Source organism: Danaus plexippus, chromosome 10 (genome assembly GCF_018135715.1).
Source record: "Danaus plexippus chromosome 10, MEX_DaPlex, whole genome shotgun sequence".
In the NCBI taxonomy this organism is placed as follows: domain Eukaryota; kingdom Metazoa; phylum Arthropoda; class Insecta; order Lepidoptera; family Nymphalidae; genus Danaus; species Danaus plexippus.
In genome coordinates, this window is record NC_083543.1 from 6,174,221 (window position 1) to 6,193,981 (window position 19,761).

General features: G+C 28.9%; 2 protein-coding genes and 1 long non-coding RNA gene across 3 annotated transcripts; 2 read left to right on the top strand and 1 right to left on the bottom strand.

The window, feature by feature from the left end:
• The first annotated feature begins 1,727 nt into the window (after positions 1-1,727).
• Positions 1,728-4,977, top strand: LOC116766988 (terpene synthase-like). The gene is made up of 7 exons (XM_061521606.1): positions 1,728-1,784; positions 1,908-2,028; positions 2,432-2,571; positions 2,643-2,678; positions 3,554-3,653; positions 3,959-4,086; positions 4,836-4,977. The coding sequence occupies exons 1-7, from the start codon at positions 1,728-1,730 to the stop codon at positions 4,914-4,916; spliced, it is 663 nt and encodes a 220-aa protein (XP_061377590.1). The 3' UTR covers positions 4,917-4,977.
• Positions 4,978-9,365: 4,388 nt separating this feature from the next.
• LOC133318995 (uncharacterized) lies at positions 9,366-11,345 on the top strand. Its single transcript, XR_009752709.1, has 3 exons — positions 9,366-9,459; positions 9,534-9,678; positions 9,756-11,345. It is a non-coding gene; the product is annotated as an uncharacterized LOC133318995 (long non-coding RNA).
• An 815-nt stretch (positions 11,346-12,160) lies between these two features.
• Positions 12,161-19,347, bottom strand: LOC116766856 (terpene synthase). The gene is made up of 8 exons (XM_061521656.1): positions 19,146-19,347; positions 18,682-18,836; positions 17,761-17,905; positions 17,263-17,383; positions 15,918-16,057; positions 15,075-15,177; positions 14,496-14,623; positions 12,161-14,165 (listed from the first exon to the last, which is right to left on the bottom strand). Exons 1-8 carry the CDS (start codon positions 19,191-19,193, stop codon positions 14,070-14,072), a joined length of 936 nt encoding a protein of 311 aa, XP_061377640.1. The 5' UTR covers positions 19,194-19,347; the 3' UTR covers positions 12,161-14,069.
• Between the last annotated feature and the right edge of the window lie 414 nt (positions 19,348-19,761).

A 19,761-nucleotide genomic window follows, 5' to 3' on the forward strand; every position in this document is an offset into this window, starting at 1 on the left:
ACATTTAGATATAATACGTATTCACATATTTAAATTGTTGAGATGAGAGGTAACTTTCGTGGCTATTCGAATTTTTTTTTATTGGAGGGTTTTGAAATAAGATAGATCTTAAAATATAAAATAACATGTCTCGATTATCATTATTTCGACATTGGATCTTTCTGGTTTACGTAAAAACTGTGACAAATTTAATAAATTCTCTATACCCTATCACGTTTTAATATTTTGGCCCCATTCTACAGCGAGTAGTAAGTGTATCTGCTTGTTTATTATTTCTTCGGAAAGCGAGTTGGTGTCTAGGTTTTAATTGTATAGGACTTGATAATGAAATATTAATGGTTTCTTACTAAATCTTGACAATGAGACAAGTTATCCTATTAAAATAAACTTTTATGTAGGCTATTCCACAAAAGCCTATTCTTGCTTCTATTTTGTTATTATTTTAACATGAATGGAATTGAATCAGAACACAGTCATACATATTACAACCAATATTTTGAATATTATGATAAAAAGCAAATTCCTTTCAATAGAACTACATCTGGAGGCTACTTTACCTTCTTTACAAATTAACTTCACCGAAACGCAACAAACACGTTCATTGTGTTTAATAAACAAAATTATTTATTGAGCCAACGAAATCTATTAATGGTCAAAGACGCGTGATTTACTCTGCGCAATTAATTTGTTCTTTAGTATGTACATACCTATGAAGATATTTTAGGATAAAGGCCTACCTGTAAAAAGCAGAAGCTTAAGTGGTTATTTAGAGACAGCCTCTTGTTGTGAATTTTATTTAACTTTTTATAATTTTATACAAAAAAAAAACAATTAAAAATGAATGTGATATACTTGTTAAAGACGTCTTGTAAAAAATCGTTGCTTCATTAAAATCCAATTTATTGATTACGTTCAAATGAATGGCACTGATATCCAAATTGCTTTATTAAAATTAACATTAATATCTTTACTTAATGTTCTATATAAGGTTGAAGCCAATAGGATTTTACACTTTGCCTTTTGCTATACCTTTCGACATGTCTGACTATGAAAAAAATGGACAAGAAGATTTGGAAAAAGTGGGTATTTCCTTTTTATAAAATTTTGACACCAATTAAAATTTACTCAACAATTATTTTATAGTTTATATGAAGATCTTTAAAGAATTGTCAAGTTTAAAGGATATTTAATGAAGCAGTTGGTGACATGAGCTAAAACTGAGGCTTAACTCTTGTTTTTTAGTTGGAGGCACGAGCCAATTCCTTATCTCATTTCAATCCTTCCTTTAATTTTGATTCTTGATTAATACTACTATGAATTTTCCAGAAACTACTCGCACCTTTCACACACCTGCTTCAAGTAACAGGCAAGCGCTTCCGTAATAAAATCGTTTTGGCATTCAATCACTGGTTAAAAGTACCCGAAGATCAAGTACAGAGAGCAATGGACGTAACGACCACTTTGCACATTGGATCTTTACTGTAAACTATTTTTTAATATAGATTAATTCAGATAGGTAATTTATATCGTCTAAAACCTGGGGTACTACTTATGTACCTACCTTGTAATGCATAACTAAAAAATTATTTATTAAAATCTAACGTGACATAAACTATAATAGAAATAAATATTTTAGACTCGACGATATCCAAGACAACTCTTTATCTCGGCGAGGACTTCCTGCTGCTCACTGTATTTATGGACTTCCCCTAACGTTAAATACTAGCATGCAAGTGGCTATGATATGCTTTCAAAAAACTATACAGTTAACTCCTAGTGGAGAGGTATGTTTAAATGTATTTCAGTGTTCTTTGAATATAATTCCAAATAATAAATTGTCAATTTTATTTAACATTATTGTGAATTAAATATTCTGTAATGACAAAAACATTAAAACAAATGAACAGGGTGGCTACATATACGTTAATCACTTGCATGATGCAATAGTCGGCCAAGGTTTTGATATTTACTGCCGAGACAACCTCATGTGTCCAACCGAGGTGGAGTACAAAAAAATGGTCGAAAGAAGTAAGTGATTGTTCTCACTTTTCTTTTGATAAAAGCAAGTGATGAATTAATTAAAATATTAAATAAAACAAATAAAAATCTATTCTATCATAACACTATTATTCTATAAAGTAAATAATTGTATTATTACTGTTACTATACTATTACTACACCTTATTTTTTCATTATATTAATGACTATTTATATCGTGTCTCACATTAGAAAAAAAAAAATTTCTGTATTCTAAAATCATGTTTATCAAATAATCAATGCATGTATAGATGCCATCAAAAAAGCAAAAGTAATTGACATCAGAACACATTCGAGTAACGGCTTCGTGTATTTTTAAAAATAAAAAAAATATATAATATGGATTTTCTTTTATGTATATAAAACTTTATACAAGAAATTTGTTGTTCTCTAGAAACTGGCGGTATGTTATTATTGGGAGTCAAATTGATACAACTATTTAGCGAAAATAAACAAAACTATGACGATTTTGTAAGACTTCTTGGATATTACTTTCAGCTGAGGGATGATTATTGCAATTTAAGACAGCAAGAGGTAATTTGATTTTACTTTATAAAATCAACAACTGACAAAATTTGCATATATTAACACGTACTATGTTTTAGGCACTGGAAGAATGGCCCGGGGAAGAAGACATACACGTTAGTACTTTTTTATTTTATTTTTATAATATTGGTAAGGTTTTATTTACAAACATTCTCATTTTCGCAATTTCATATAAATAGAAAATTATACCTAAATAGGTTATAAATATTCTTTAGCATTTTTTCATTTATAGTCTGCATAATATTTTTGCATATTTATAAATGGATCCCCTAATCTTAATTTCCGCTTTTTTGATATGTAATGAAAATGGTATTTTGAATTAAAAAGTAACTAGGATTTCTAACGTAAAACTGGCCTTTTTGGTGAACTGGTAGTAGTAATAGTTGAATTATTTGGTTAATTATTTATTCGACATTCCGAAATGAAATGCACTGAAGGTTTTTATATTTCTATCGATTTTATTTAAAGTTTTTGGTTTATTTTTCTTTGACCTTCCACTATTAAAACCCCGAAATAGTAATCAATTCACGAGTACTATTTCCGCACTAACACGGTATAGAAGACTCGGAAACTTATTATATATGTATATGGAAATTCTATTGTAAGATAAACTAGATTTATTACCGACAAAAAATATATATTTTAGAAGTATTATATGTGTACTATATGAGTAATGTATTTAATGACTACAAATACGAATGAAATGCTGCGGTATGATATGACGGTCATAATAAAAAAAATGTTGTTATTGGACAATCCCTGTTATACATCTTACACTTCTTAAATTTCTTAAACAACTTTTGTTAATTTTAAAAGGCTTTTCGACACCAAAAAAAAACCTTAAATCATACCAGTTAAAACTATAATAAATATTTTCCGTATGCATTTTTCTACTAATATATTTATAATTTAGTTACATAAGAATAATTGTACAGCATTTTTAATTTTGCTTCAATATTTTATTTTTAAGGCATCCAAAGAAAATATTTTTTGTGAAGATATAACTGAGGGTAAATTCAGTTTACCTATTATACATGCAATGACGACTCCGGAAGGTCCAACAATATTAAGTATCCTTTTTTAACCGTCTTCTGTGACTATTACACAGACTCCACATTTCACTGTCGGTGTCGTTGTTAAAATGAGCCATAAAAATGAGAAAAGATTAACTATTATACATATACTATTCACTAAACTAAGATCAACATAGTGCTATCAAATTCATATTTGTTTTACCTTAATATTTTAAATGGCATTATTTTTATGCTAAATATTTTAATAAAATTACAATTTATCATGTACAAAAGACGAAAATATATATGAAACTGTATAGAATAAGAATATATGAAAAAAAAAATCTCCTAAACTATGAAAGGGATATTGCGTCAGCGCACTCGTAATATGGAGTTGAAGAAGTATTGCCTTTCATTGATGGAGATATCTGGTAGTCTACAGTACACAAGGGACTTGCTGTCTGAGTTGGACCGAAAGGCAAGGAAAGAGGTAGGCTGTAACATGTTAAATTTTTTTTTTTGTTTAAATTCCTGTCCCATCTACATAGCAGTCAAATAATAAATTTGAAATAAATTTCAATATAAATGATTGAAAAATTACGATATGAGTAAACTAGTTACAGTTATAACCTCAGAACTCCAAATTCAAATTCAACAAGAATTAAATTTTAAGGAATAATATAACAAACCAAGGAGTTCCAACATCTTCTTAAATGAGGAAATCGTTTCCATATGGAAATACCTCCATCCTCCATCATACTCTTGAGTTTTGTAAAAATTTTGATTGCATTTATGTTAAAATTCCTAAACGTAAATAAAAGTAATGTTTTCGGATTTACTACGAATTACTAGATTTTCATCTCGTCTGCCAGTGATCACGTTTACTGCAAAGTAACCGAAACGTCGGAAGTATTTAGTTTAAAATAATAAAAAACGCGTAGTAATCCGATAATATTCGATTAATTTAAATGAGTCTTTAGCGAAAGTCTTAGATCTCACTTCCTATATGTATATCATCGCAATATTTTATGCTCATAGTTTTTATAAAAAAAATAATAATTTTAAACGAGAATTACTACATTTCACCCGGATTCGAGTAGCCTCGCAATATTAAATATAAATTCTTTTTCAGCGTTATCAAAGTAAAAAAATATGACATTATTAAAACTTTTATTTTACGGTTTAATATTTTTTATGTTTAGGTGTGCACATATAAAAAGAACGTGGTTTTTATTTCAGCTCATACGTTTAGGTGGAAATCCTATGTTGGAAGACGTTTTAGATAGTCTATTGAGTTGGAAGGACGTGGAAGCAAGTTAATAAATATTGGAGCTTATAAATATGGTATATTTGTATATGTTATATAATAGTTAAGAGGAAAAAATATTTCAATACTATTAAAAGCGAATCTTTTAATATGGCCTTATTTTTTTTATTTTAACATATTGACCATATGACCTTAATTAGATTGTATAACAATATAATTTTAAAATAATTAGCTTGACCGTCAAATTAATTTAGTTCCTTAATACGTGCAATGGAGGGTATCTAAACAAAGCTTCAACATTGGATGCTAGGCTTTACCATCCATCACATACTACGAATCTAACATACTTAATAGATACCTTAATGTAGTTTTACAAAGAATATATACATCATACATGAAAACGTAAGCCTTCTAGCTCTTAGATCTTATGAGGTCTTATTAGAGGCTCTTTAGTACATAGATTCGTTAATTTTAACGTCATTAATATTATTCATATTATTTTATCGGAGTTGTTAATTTCTTCAATAGATAACAAAGTAATTGGAATTTGGTGAAATGCTTCCGCCATGTTAAGTATTATGTCTCTAGTAAATGGGCCAATTATTCAAAAATTAGAGATAATTAAGTAAGTTTCCTTCAGAGATTTTCCTCGGATTCCATCAATTGCAGAAATGTTTGTTATTTTCGTTTACTTAAAAAACTTCTTTGAATAATGATTGTCAGAAGGTTTTCATAATACGTAGACTTAATTTATATTTTATTAAAGTGCATATATTTAACTATATATTTTAGTAAAAAGAATTTTATAGGAGATAATATTTCCATGCAATTACTAAACCTCATACGTGTATACATATATGAATATCACGTCAATATCAAACGTCAATGGGCGACATGCAAACTAGCAATTTTATCCAATGACCAATGAGTTAAGGACGTTTGAAAAAGTAGTTACTATTAGGTAGGTACAATCATTTACAACAGATGTTAGAGATTATAAAACAGATCATTTTGTCTGAAATAGTAATGATTTTGTTCTAGAACAAGATTTAATGTATGTTATCAGTATTGAATAGGAGCTCTTTATACTATTTCTAAACTAACTCGTATATATGTATATATGTACATGTTGATCTCAAAAAACCATGAAGAACAGAATTTATAAGAGCCACAATTTAATAAAACTAGTAATTAATAATAGCAATCATTTCAATAGGTACATTATGAAGTCTAAGGAAAATGAAATATTTTTTAATTTATTGTCCTTATGTTTTGGAATTTTTAATATATATTTGTTTACAAAATTAAAGACAACTTCTACTTATTTTGGGGTATAATTTTTTTTACAGAATATTACTTTTACGTTTTGTTCCTTATTTTAATCTCAAGAAATATAACCTTTTCATAGTATTAAATGGTATTGCGACAGTTTGATAATAAAGTAATATTTCATTTTGTCATCTTTGTATGATTACTATAATCTTTTAATATATATATTCTTTTGATATATCTTCAATGTGCCTACGGTGACGATTACGAGAAAGTAGTATTCTTAAAAATATAATTGGTGCGTTCATTATCGAAACTATGACATGCCAGTGAATGTATATTTCTTTCTGTCAATGTTCTATAGACCTAAGCAACTCAAAACATATGTAAAACACAGTAAGTCGTCTGTATTAAGTAAAAATCAACGTAATAGATTTCTATTTGAGTCTATACAAAATGTGTTGAAATCATTTAAAGAAATGCATGTGTGTGAACTTGATACTCTTATATTAAGTATTTTTTATTTAATTTTATTTCATTATTTTGTACCGTTATCATTTATATTATTAAGTGTAATGGCAACCATCTACTTAATGCTGAAAAGCATACAGCAAGATGGGGTAAGTATTACATCTTATTTTAATTTTCTGTAACAATTTTTATAATTTGTAAATAATAATTTGTTTTTAAAAATAATTTCAGGACACCATTGGATAAAGCATACCGCATTTAACTTTGTTACAATCAATTATTATTATTTAGACAGTTCCGACCATTGCAGCTACAATATTATCACAAGAGGCTATGAATTGGAATGTGGTTATTATCAATTTTAAGCATTTATTTTTTTTATAAATCATAATAAAATTAAATTAAGTATTTTGTTCGATAGTGTTTCAATGACGACTCAATTAAGATACAGAGAAAGTATTTTAAACTAGAATTTAAAACCGTTTAGATTCTCCATGTTTTTCAACATCCTTATGGGTCCTACATCACTTGTCCTAATCCTGGATACATGTATTACTTATCTCGTGATCAGCATACATGTAACGCACATGAAATAACGCATATAAAACATATTTCTCGATGTGTTATTATTATTACCTAATATACGGTTTCGTACTGATTAAGCCTGTTTAATTTTATCACAAACCTTTAAAATTCCTTCTAATCATTTTATTTCAATTCACATTTATTCTGCAATATCCAGCTTTATTCATATTATAAAATCTTTAGTGCATACATAAAACAACCAGAAGAGGTGGGAAAACAAGACTAGAAAAGAGTACTTTTTATGAAAATATGACAGAACTCCTGTCTGCCTGGTATTTAAGTTAATTTGATTGACTCAAAGTATGTCGAATACCCGAGTGGTCTAAAATCAGTGGGGTTTATAATGTATGAGTGCGTAAAAAAATATTAAAAAAATATTTGTTATTTTATTAATAACAAAGATATAATAAGTAACCTAGTCCATTTTCTCTTTACATATTTTGATATTATTCTTCTATTGCTATTCTGTAAAGGCCCAAGTTTGATATCTGTTTCTTGTTTTTCGTTTCGATCCACCTGCAAGTATTTGCTCAAGTCAATCAACACAATCTAGTCTCACAAAAATCATCAATCTAATACCGCTGCGAAGTTTTGTTCAAATAGGGACATCTTGTCGAATACTTTCTCGCTTTCTTGTCGAATATTTTCCTTATTTTGATATTATAGCATTGCAGGAATAAATTAATTGTGGTCTTACTCAAAATTTAACCTTTGTACAAAAGACTTTTAATCATTAAATTGCTTATGAAATACTTTTATTCCATTGTGCCTACAAATTTCATATTATCAGGGATAAAGACCAGTTCTGAATCCCACAAAAATTTGATTGGCGTCTTATTATATATAGATACGATTAAGTGCTACCAACTTACCAAATTCTATGTTGACTTTAAGTTTATATCTGGTAGGACCCGGTTTAGAGATGAAAGAGGTAATCCATTTTTAGCAACAATTTAAAAACAACTGTTTTTATATATATTTTTTAAGTTAAAATATAAATTAGAAACATGATCATAGGTTTCATGAAATTTAAATCATTTAATTCTCAGACGTTTACTTTGATATTTCTTAAACATAACATGCATAATCTGTTGAGAGTAATTATAGGAGGTAGTTTGTATATTTAAGCCTCATTTTTTTATCTTGATTATATCGACTTTAAAAGACGACAACATGCAAACTAGTGATTTTTATAATAGGTACGTAGTCTACAGCTGACCAAATACCAACTATAACATTAACACGTATTGTATTCATATTAATTATAAAGAAAGATATTAGCCCAAAACAAATAATAGTCATATTCTTCATTGGATTTTTATATTTATTTTAAGTTTTCAACACGAAACATTCATGAAATGTTTAGTTGTGGCATCGAAAAACTTGAAGCTATGGACGACGATATGTACAAGAACAAAAAATTAATAACAGTGGAAATAAATTACCGCAATCATTATAATACGCTGCTGAGTTCGAAAAAAATTAAAATATTTTTTATATTAATTCAATTATTATTATGTTTGGATTTCGGATTTATAGAGTATAAAACTCCAAAAAGGAGGTTTTTATATAAATTCGGTGCATGTTTGTTGTCACTATTTTATGGGATTTTTGTAATGATGGTAGTGGTATACTACGTTCAGGATGATTTCTATTTCATGTGGACCATGTATTTTTTTATTGAATATTATTTATACGTGTTCATTCTCATTTTGATTCCACAAAATAGAACCTTCTGTTATTATCTAATGGAGTTACAACAATTTGATAAAAAAATTTGCGTTGAAACCTCTTCGTACATGTTGGAGTATAAAATAATATTTTATTTTATTTTTTCGTGTCTATATGATATTTTAATGATGTTTTTATATTACGTATACTGTGAAGATTATGTGAAATTAATTAATTTAAAATTATTATTTTACGTTCCTTACCGCACTTACCATTTCCCTCTTATGGTATATTTCTTTATATACCTTTCAATGTTCTATAGAATGGGGCAACTAAAAATATTTTTAGTAAATCGTAAGTCATCTGTATTCCAAGTAAACCAACTTTATAGATTTTTAATAGATTCCATTGAAAATATAATGAAACCATTTAGATATATTGTAAGTGAATGTACTAGATTTATGAAATTGATAATAAAATTTTACTTATTAATTTATCGCCCATATATACTCTTTTCAGTATATAATACGTTTAACTTTCAATATACCAACTATACTGGCATCCATCTACTTGATGCTTGAGAATCTACAGCAAGATGGTGTAAGTCATATTTGTAATACTGGTCGCAGTTTTAAGATATATAATTAATTAATAATTTAGTTTTTAAATTACAGATAAACATTGCAACAATTGCACCGTACCTATCTTTGGTACAATCAACAATTTTTTGGGCTATTCCAACAATCGTAGCGACATTGCTAACACAAGAGGCTTTTAAGATTAAGCTTATATTACATAATAGAATATCAAAGGAATATGGTGAGTACCCCTTGAAATACGGTATTAGGTTTTAGACATAAAAACCAAAATTACGAGTAATATCTCCTTTTTTGCAGGTAATCACATAGTAGATAGGAATGGAATCCTAGCTATGGAGAGGTTCTCCAGCTACATAGATGCAAGACCGTTCAAGTTTTATATGTTTTCCCTTATCCCTATGGACCTTACATTACTTGTGATAGTTTTGGACACATGCATTTCTTACCTCGTTATCACTGTGCAGTTAACACACCTTGTATAAATGAAACCAAGTTATTGCGGTAACCTCGAGTCTTTTTATGATTTTATTTGTACATTTTCCCACGTTTCGATTACTTTTCAGCAGCCGTGATCATGGGTAGACGTAAGGAAAGTGTCAAACACTGTCATTCCGAGGTTGCTGAAGAGTAATTAAAGCCGCGGGAAAATGTCGAAATAATATTTAAAAAAAAACGCTTAGTTATGCGAAAATTTTTGCTTCATTTAAATGTGTACACGCAAAAATCTTAGGTAGCATTACAGCTTATTTAATAATCAAGCGTCGATGGAGAGTTCATTGAGATGTTTGATAAGCCTTTGTCATATGCAACAAATATAGTGAATAGTTAAAATCTTAGTAGTATTTTCCCAATTTAATGTTGTACGTAATAAGCCGTTAATTAGTATATATTTCTATTGAGTTGACTAACTTCCATGGTAGCACATTATGTTTTAAAAAATCGCTCAAAAAATTTAATACGAAGCATATTTTTGTGCCATCGTTATAAAGGTTAAATAATAATTGCTATACTATAGGTATTATTTTTAGGTACTTCATGACGCTCAGTACTTGTCATGTCTATTTTTACTTTGCACGAAAAAAAAGCTTAATTTTAAATCACCTTCTTTCTTTGATTTCCTTCCCTGAGTTTTTCTAACATATCTACAACGTACGTAATTGACTGGTTGACTGGTAATTGACTGGTTGATTTAGTTAATGTGAGGCCGACAACAGGAGACCCATACGTATTTAAATTTATATATTTTGTTGTTGTTTTTGGGTAGTGCAGTGAGGAGCATAATTATAATTTAAAGTTAAAATTAAATAAGGCGGCGAATTTTTATCTTCGCTATTATTTTTTTCTCAATTCAGTAGTCAATACAGTATTTCAAGCTATAGGTATCTCACTACTATTTCTTTATAGATAGACGATTTTAGACAAGAAATTTGTCTAATCAATACGGATATGAAAAAAATAACTACTACATGGGACTATTTTTGTGATCAGCAAATACGTGTCAACACAAATGATATAAATTGGTAGCTGTACTTTTAAATATAATTAATTACTTACCTCATCAGTTACAGTGATTCCAATCTCTGGTTCCTTTTCTGCATCCACTTAGACCTGTTCTTATTTACGGAATCAGATGTTATCTGAAGACCAAAGAAGGCTGCATATCCTTTACATTATCGAAGTAAAACGACATACTTGAATTCTTTGAGTCCATCATAAATATAAGCTACTTCATATTTTGTTGCATGAACATGATAAAGGAAAGGTTTTGGCCCATTTGCTTTTAACTTTTACATTTCCAAATCACGTTGAGTCGATAAATATGTATCTTTTATCCCATTTTACTCATATGTCTAATGTTTATACCAACTTTTTCCCACTATGCTAACTACGAGGTTCATTATAGGAATAGCGTAGAAACCGATTTCAATATCATGTTAATAAACTATAAAGCTTCTGAGAATACGGTCGCTCAATCCGTTAGCGATGACGTCTATAAAAATTGATCATAAAAAAAAATATTATTATTTAAGCATTTCTTGGTTATGTTATGTTTATCCGATTTATTATATATACATATTTTATATTCTATTACGTGTAAAAAAAAATATATTTTTATTTTGTCTGGAAGAAATAATTTGTCGCAAATAGACTTTGAATTTTTGTTTTATCTGTGATCTTCATGTAAAATGCGTGTGCTTTAGGTATAGTTAAGTAAGAAACAAAAAATAGATATGTGAAATCTAAATATTTATGTATTTTCCCTATATTTTCATATGATTTGCAATAATATGCTTTCCATTTAGTTTCGACAAAAACAAAAAAAATTATAATGTGTAGCTAGGTACATATTTGTCACCTTATTATTATAGTAACACAATACTGCAAACACTTTCCTAGTGACCATGAAGAATAATATATTTTTATGAATACATTTTAATTACATAAATTTTAGTTATTATTGTGACTCAAGTCATTTTATACGTCAAAAACCACGGCATCACATATAATAACCAGTGAGTAAGTAATTTCTAGAGCACAAACAAGGCCGAACAAGACGCTTACCATTGTTTTGCAGCGATCAGGTCATTTTTTTTACCATACTTCATTGCCAAGCCCATTTATTTTTGAAAATTAGTTTATACCTAATTAATATTGAAAAAAAAAACATGGAATCATTTGGAGGTGTTAAAAATTAAATATCATTTATAAATTCTAAGAAAAATTTAATAAAACATTTATTGTCGTTATTGGAAGACATTAAACACGAGTATGGGTATAAAACAATAATGGAAATTTAAACATAGATCACAATACAGAAGCAAATATAATATAACAAGCACAGTCCATTCAGCTGTAGCTAGAAGTTTATTGCAGCCCGAACATAAATTGATTTGTCTACCAGCAAATTAATTTTGAATAAAAAAAATAACATTAATATTGATATCATTGAAGTTATCAGAATTATATTTCCATATTATGAGCATTGAGTAAGTATTTTGAGAAGACAGACGTGGTTCACATACAATACAATAGAGACAACATAATTGCATATTATAAAAATGTAAAATTTAAACCCTTTTTTAAAATCTAGATCATATGTAACACAACACAAAGCACAATATTGAACAGCAACTGGTATTGATGTATTGGTAATGACATGATTTTATATTTTAATATCCCTTATTGATATAACAAAAGCTGGTTCAAGGTTATCAAACATTTTTCATTAAATAAACCAAAGAGATATTTTATATCGGACGCTTTGTTACAACAATTACATATTTTCAACAAAACTCTGCATTGTCAAACAAAAATAATTAAAATTATATAAAATGATCGCTTCATTTCAAAGATATTTAAGTGTAGATTTAAAGTTATATACCATGTAGGACATTTATTAATTCAAAGTCTAAATAGGCAGTGAGAAATTATTACAATAATTTTCCTTAACATTTTTGTATTATTTTTACATAATATTGGTAATTGTTTTTTTTAATCTGTATCTATAACACATTACAAAGGGTGTGAACTCTTTTCTATATTTATTATTACAAGTAAGTTTAATTAACAGTAGAACACCTCTTATTAAATAAACTTATTACATAAAGAAACTATTAAATTAATTAATGATTCTATAAAAACTAGCTTTATATAGATAGTTAAAAAGCAATCTAAGCTGAGATAGAATTCTATAAGCCTAAGACATAACATATTCCATCAGAAATTCTAACCGGGACGCATATGAATATTCCACCAATAGCATGACTAATTTCCACCAATAGCAAGACTAATTTCCACCAATAGCAAGACTAATTTCCACCAATAGCAAACCTCTAATTTCCACCAATAGGATTCCTTCATTCCCAACACATACATTCCACTTATAATAATTTTTTTTGCTCCACTCATATAATTTATCTGATGGAAACAACTTTACTACTGTAATATGTAAGTACTTAAGTAAGTATATACTGCAAGTACATTGAAAAATTATTAACATTTTATATGGGAATGTTAGTAGCCAAGAAATGACATGTTGAAGTACTAAGTACTTTGTTACTTTAGTCTACTACATGCGTCCTATTTTTAATGTTCTTCCATACATTAATTTATCTATGACTAGTTTTATCAATACTATATTTAATGATATTAGAAATTTATTATTACTCTTTTTTGTCCAAATCAGACGATAAGTACATGAACTTAAGTAATTTTTAAAATAATATAAAAAAAAAATATTTATATACTTTACTTCATAGAAAAATCGAATTAGAGAATCTTCAAAAATTATTTAAAGATCAACATTTTTATTGTGAAATCATAATTAATTATTGACAACGGAATTGAAAGTTCTTTATATGCAACATTAAAACATAATATAAAAATGTAATCTCAAATAAAAATTCTGGTATCAAATAAATTTTAAACAACAATTAAAAGCTATCTTTTAAGACACACCAAAGCATGTTCCGTATAGAACTTAATTAAACTAAATAATATTATAAAGTATAATTTTAAAAGATTCAGCGTTTTTGAAGTCAAGCCAAACAAAAATTATATAATAAAAACACACAAAAAATATGGATATTAAAAACAACAGTATTTTTAATTTTATTGTTCAAAATTGTTTAGTTTCTTGTCTCGTCTCCAACTCAACAGGTCGTCTAAGAATTCTTCCAAGTGAGGGTTGCCACCCAGGCGTCGAACCTGAATTATATGTATATGACGGGCATAAAAACAATCAGGTATTTTTAAATATTAATATCACAGTTGACAACCATGATGCAATCAGATTGTAGTATGAAATTTAACCAATCTAAACTCTTGGCATTTATATTAATGAATGAATGGACGGCGGATTGAATGAATTACTATTACATCCATTCGTTAATAACTTCTTTAGTAAAGTAAAATTGACAACCATAATTCAATCAGATATTAGTATAAAATTAATCAACCTAAACTCTTTACATTTTTATGAATGAATGAACGACGGAGTGAATGAATGAATCTTTCACAGTAAACCTTTTTTCCTACCTCATCTCTAGCCTCCTGGTCCAACATGGCCAGGCGTTCTCGTGTGTACTGGAAGCTGCCAAACTTCTCCAACAATGAGATGCAATAACGCTTCACCTCGACATCACGTGTCCGCTGACGGAGGATGTCTGACGCGTTAAGGATAAAGATAACAATCTTTCTTTTTCTTGCTCAGATTTTATGATATACGAGGTAGAGAGAGGAGCTTGGACGGTAGAGGTGAGAGTTTAACGCATGTTAGATAGGGGCCCTTAAACCTACACCTGGGTCGCAAGTCCCAGGCACTGTTGAAGCTTCTCTCCCTGCATTCGATGGACCCGGCACCCGCACCTTTAATCCATGGAATGCTAAGAGGTTTCGTCTCCGTCCCGTATATACATTTAAGAAGATAATTCGTTTTTTAAATCAATCAACAAATTATGTAACACTTTGTGCTTAGGAACTCTTGAATAACGATATACATATACATATATGAAGATTGTCTTTCTAAAATCTGAAATAATTTACTACAACTCTTGTGTTGTTGGGAAATTTTAAAACATTTTTTTAGATACATTTAGTTACAATAAAAAAGGATACGAAGGACTTGATTATCTTCCTTGTGTGTGTGTATCGCGTGTATTATTGGGAAACTGAATTTTCCCTCAGTTAAATCCTCACAGTAGCTCTTATTCTCGCTGTACTGTAAAAAAAAATGTATACAATATAACAGAAATCAAGTGCTTCACAGATAACTAACAAATAAACATAAAAACTTTTTTAAAGGTGGATGTATACGTTGGAAATCATTTGTCTTTATATACATATCGTCGCGCGGACATACTAGGATGTATTCGATTAAGGCGGCAGCGCCATCTCGTGACGGGTAAACAAAAGTTGTAGTTATACATACGTTTCCTCTAAATTTCCAATTCTTAATGTATGTAAACAATAATGTTTAAGAATATTCTAGTGTGGACTAATGTGTATAAAAGGGCCGCGGGTAGGTTTAGAGACAGATTTTGTAAAACGAGATACAAATGATAGAAGGGACATTACGTGCGATCTTTGTAGAGTAAACATTTCTGTTTTATGTTTAATGTCTTTATTAAATTGCAAATTAAACCCCAGCGCGTTACAGTATACAATTCTACCATACGTTTGCACGTACGTTACGCTCACACGTACGTCCATACGTAAACGGCTGGACCGATTGGAATGATTTTTTTTTGTATGCATTCGGGTGGCGCCCCGGATGGTTTAGATATACAAATCAGCCCGCTAGATGGCTCTGCAGTCGGTGTTTAGATTATTTAAAATGAAAACGCTGCAGCTTAGGTTTATATGTATTTGTCTTAACACAGCCATACATTTCTCTATGAGCACAGCTCTAACGTTCACACGGAAGCAGTCGCGAGCAAAAACTAGTATATGTATAATTACCTCCTGTAAACACAAATTACAGTAGTCGTCACGGATCTGGAAATACAGTCCCAATATGGATGACAGTTTGGTGAAATCTGATTTGTTCTCACTGAACAACTGCATGAGACGTATCGCCAACATAAAGAGACCACCGGTTTCTGAGAAAATTAAAAAAAAAAACCCTCATTATACATTGTTTATCACTGACGATAAGTGCCGCCGAAATAACACATACGACATCAATTTAATGAGCGGTACGCCAAAAAATTAAGAAATCGTTGGCGGTAGATGATAAATAACAGAACCAACTGACAGATATTCACATTTCATCTGCCCGTGATAACGGTTGCTGCAAAGTAACCGAAACGTCGGGAGTATGGAGTTTTTTTTAATAATAAAATATGCGTAGTGTCATCCGAAAAATATTAGTTTCATTTAAACGATTACTCGCGAAAGTCTTAGATATCATTTTACGGTTTTTTTAATTGATCTTAATATAGCGGCATATTTACTTTAAGCTTGACCTTAACCTTACAAAATTTACGACATTTATAAAAGTTATGATATGGACATTCACTAATGTGTATAAGTTCATATTAAAATATTCAAACTATAAATACATTGAAGTGTGTGTTTGCGAGTTCGGGTAATCTCTGAAAGTGCTTAACCTCTTTCGATGCTACTTTCACTAGCTAATGCAATAAGAAGTAACTTAAGCTAGTTTCATTCTAGAGGTCAAATATTTTTATTAATATAAATAGTTAATAATTTATTTATTCAGCGGGCGAAGTCACGGGCATCGCATCATTAAAATAATTCTAAACATATAATTTCATATAATCTACTATTTGCATACCAGTAACTTTTAAAGCGTCGTTTATATTACCCATGTTTTTTTTCCATACAAAGTAGTTTAATTCATTATAACATATTCACTTATTTAAATACTTTGAATGTTAACAACCTTGTATTTATCTTTATCTTACTTTATTTAATATCTTAATATATATACTTATATATGTCTTTTATTTATTTATTTACCTTGTATGTCTCAAGATGAATTAGAATCGTTATTATTTGGTGAAGAAAAGATACTATTTATATATCATCACAATTGGTAATTTTATATACATAATTTAATATATAATACTATCTTAAAAAAATAAAAAACTACAACAATTCACGTGAATAAAAAATAACATTACAAACTAACATGTGAACGTAGTGAATAGCTACTTATTAGCTTGAAACATATGAATAAACAATAATTAAATATTCAACATTCATGATATGATACAAGGTGATATAAATAAATACGATACGATAAGATACGATATGATGTCATAAACAATACAATGCTCACTTTTTATGGTCATCTCCTTATATTCGTCTTCAGTGGGACAATAGAAGTTATCTCTCCAGTATATCTCAATACCTTGTCCTCGATACAGCTCAAGAAGCTGTTCTGTGTACACTGTTGTTGCCTGAAAAAATAGTGTCCCACAGAATTGGCACGAAATATGAGAGTTGAGAAAATTCTATTACCAAAATATCTCTATATAAAAATTATTATTACTAAATTCACTTGCTGGATTTAATTTGAAAATCAATTATAATTTAAACATTCCCAAGCATTATAAACTGTTGTACATCCGCTCATTTTAATTTTATAACCATACATTTAAATTGTTATCAATACAAAATAAGATCAATTCTAATGCGGGTATGTAATATATGTATAATTAATTATATATAACTCAATTTACACAAAAAAGCTACAAAGTCACTAATCGCCACAATTAAGCCACTTAGCCTAGTTGGTTTTTTATTGTCTAAGGGAATTTTAACTGTTAATATTTACCAGAGGATGATCAAGCTGCAATGTCTTTCCCAAGGCAATGGTGACCACATAATTGGCAGCGTTGATAGTACTAGCGATGCCATATATGGAATGCGCGACTGGTATCCCGCGACGGAGTATAGAATTATCTTGTATATCATCCAAACTGTTCATTATAACAAAATAAAAACAATTTTAAGAAGCAAGACAACAATATGATATTTATGTAATTCGTTCCACTAATGTTATAGTAAAATTTAAACAGGCAATAAAACATAACAATTGGTATAGTCTCAAAAATAATCCTTAATTATATTACATACTATGAAAGCTATTAAAGTTAGAACCCCCCCCCCCACCACCACCACCCTACTTCATCTAGAAATCTGGGTATCTACCAATAATTTATGCTAACTTAAAAATTAATACAAATCAATAATTGTAAGTGACAAAAAGCTGTTTGATTAATTCCATTACAAAGTGCAATAAAAACAGAAGCAATTTTCATTAAACTATAATATAAATTTTTGCCACTTGTGACCAATTAAATTCAAGCGTTCTGATGCTATGAATCACAAAACCTATAAACACTCAACTTTAAATGTAACAAGAAACAGTCCCAGAACTTATTATTACAGGGGAGTCTAATTTTAAAACATCTTTACACAAAAAGATTATAATCACATCTAAGATTTTCATGTTCACACATGTATAAAAAAACTATGACATACTGCATTCTGAGTGTATTAGTGAGTACTATGCTTTAAGATTAAGGAATCATACATCTCCTAAAAAAAAGCTTTTTTTGCTGAACAATATTTACCTTTAATTGATTACTATTATTTATGTCTATAAAATGTTGTCACTTTCACTTAAATAGTAAGGCTGTCAAGGACAAACAAAACCAAAAAACTAACAAAGAATTCGTTGAAGTTAACTTACAGCAAGCTTGAGTTGTGTAACATTTGCACAATTTCTCCAATGGCTTTGAGTTTGTTATCACTGACTTTCAACCAGTAATTGATCGCGAGTGTAAGTTTAGCCCGAACTTGCTTCCCAGGTACTTGTTGGATGTATGTAAATGGCATGAGCAGTTTCTAAAATAATATAACTGTTTAAAATATGTATGACATATCTAAAAAAATAATGCAATGACAATATAATTTCGATTAAAAACATGAATTATAATAATTAATGTAGGTAAAGTTCTTCGTTATAGTTTCCCATATATTTATTTACTTATACAAAAAAGTTTAGAGTCACATATTTAGATTAATTCCTTGATTATATAGTATTAATTTAAAGGATATAATTATATACTTTAAATTATTAATGGCACTTTTAAACCAAAATAAGAGTTGTTAGCCGGTAATATGATTATAAATCAGTAATATTTAAAAACTCACCTCGTCCTGATCCTTATTACCATTTTCTATAGAAATTTGCGACATCATAGGTGTTTTTTGTTAGTTTTCCCGTAGGATCAAATATGAAAAGCGGCGCCTAACCTTGTTACAAGTATTGATTTATAACTGCAATGCAGCTAACTGTAGCAAGCAGTCAGATAACATTTGTCAGTGTCATTAATATTTAATATAGCTAGAAATACTTTTTTTATTTTATGCTTGGCTTTTTCGCACTGGAATCGTGGAATATTTTAACAATGTCAACGTTTTATTTTTTGGACGAATTATAATCTTGAGTACTGTGTTGAGAAAACACCAAGGAGTTTGTGTAATAGAATGAAGGCATTTATTTAATATTATCATTATTTTAAAAAGAATCTAGTTATATTTTTACCAGCGCATATAACAAAAGTAAGAAATATTTCAGATTTTAAAAGTTTCTAAAACTGGTTTTAACAAAGCGGACAAAAAGCCAAGGAAAACAATCGAAATTTTCACTTTTAATATAACTCTAAGGTTATCAAGTTTACAAATAAAACTGCTTAATAATAAAAAAAAAAGAAAACATGGCCTATAGTATTTTTAAAGAATTAAATTTTAATATATCGCCTGGTAG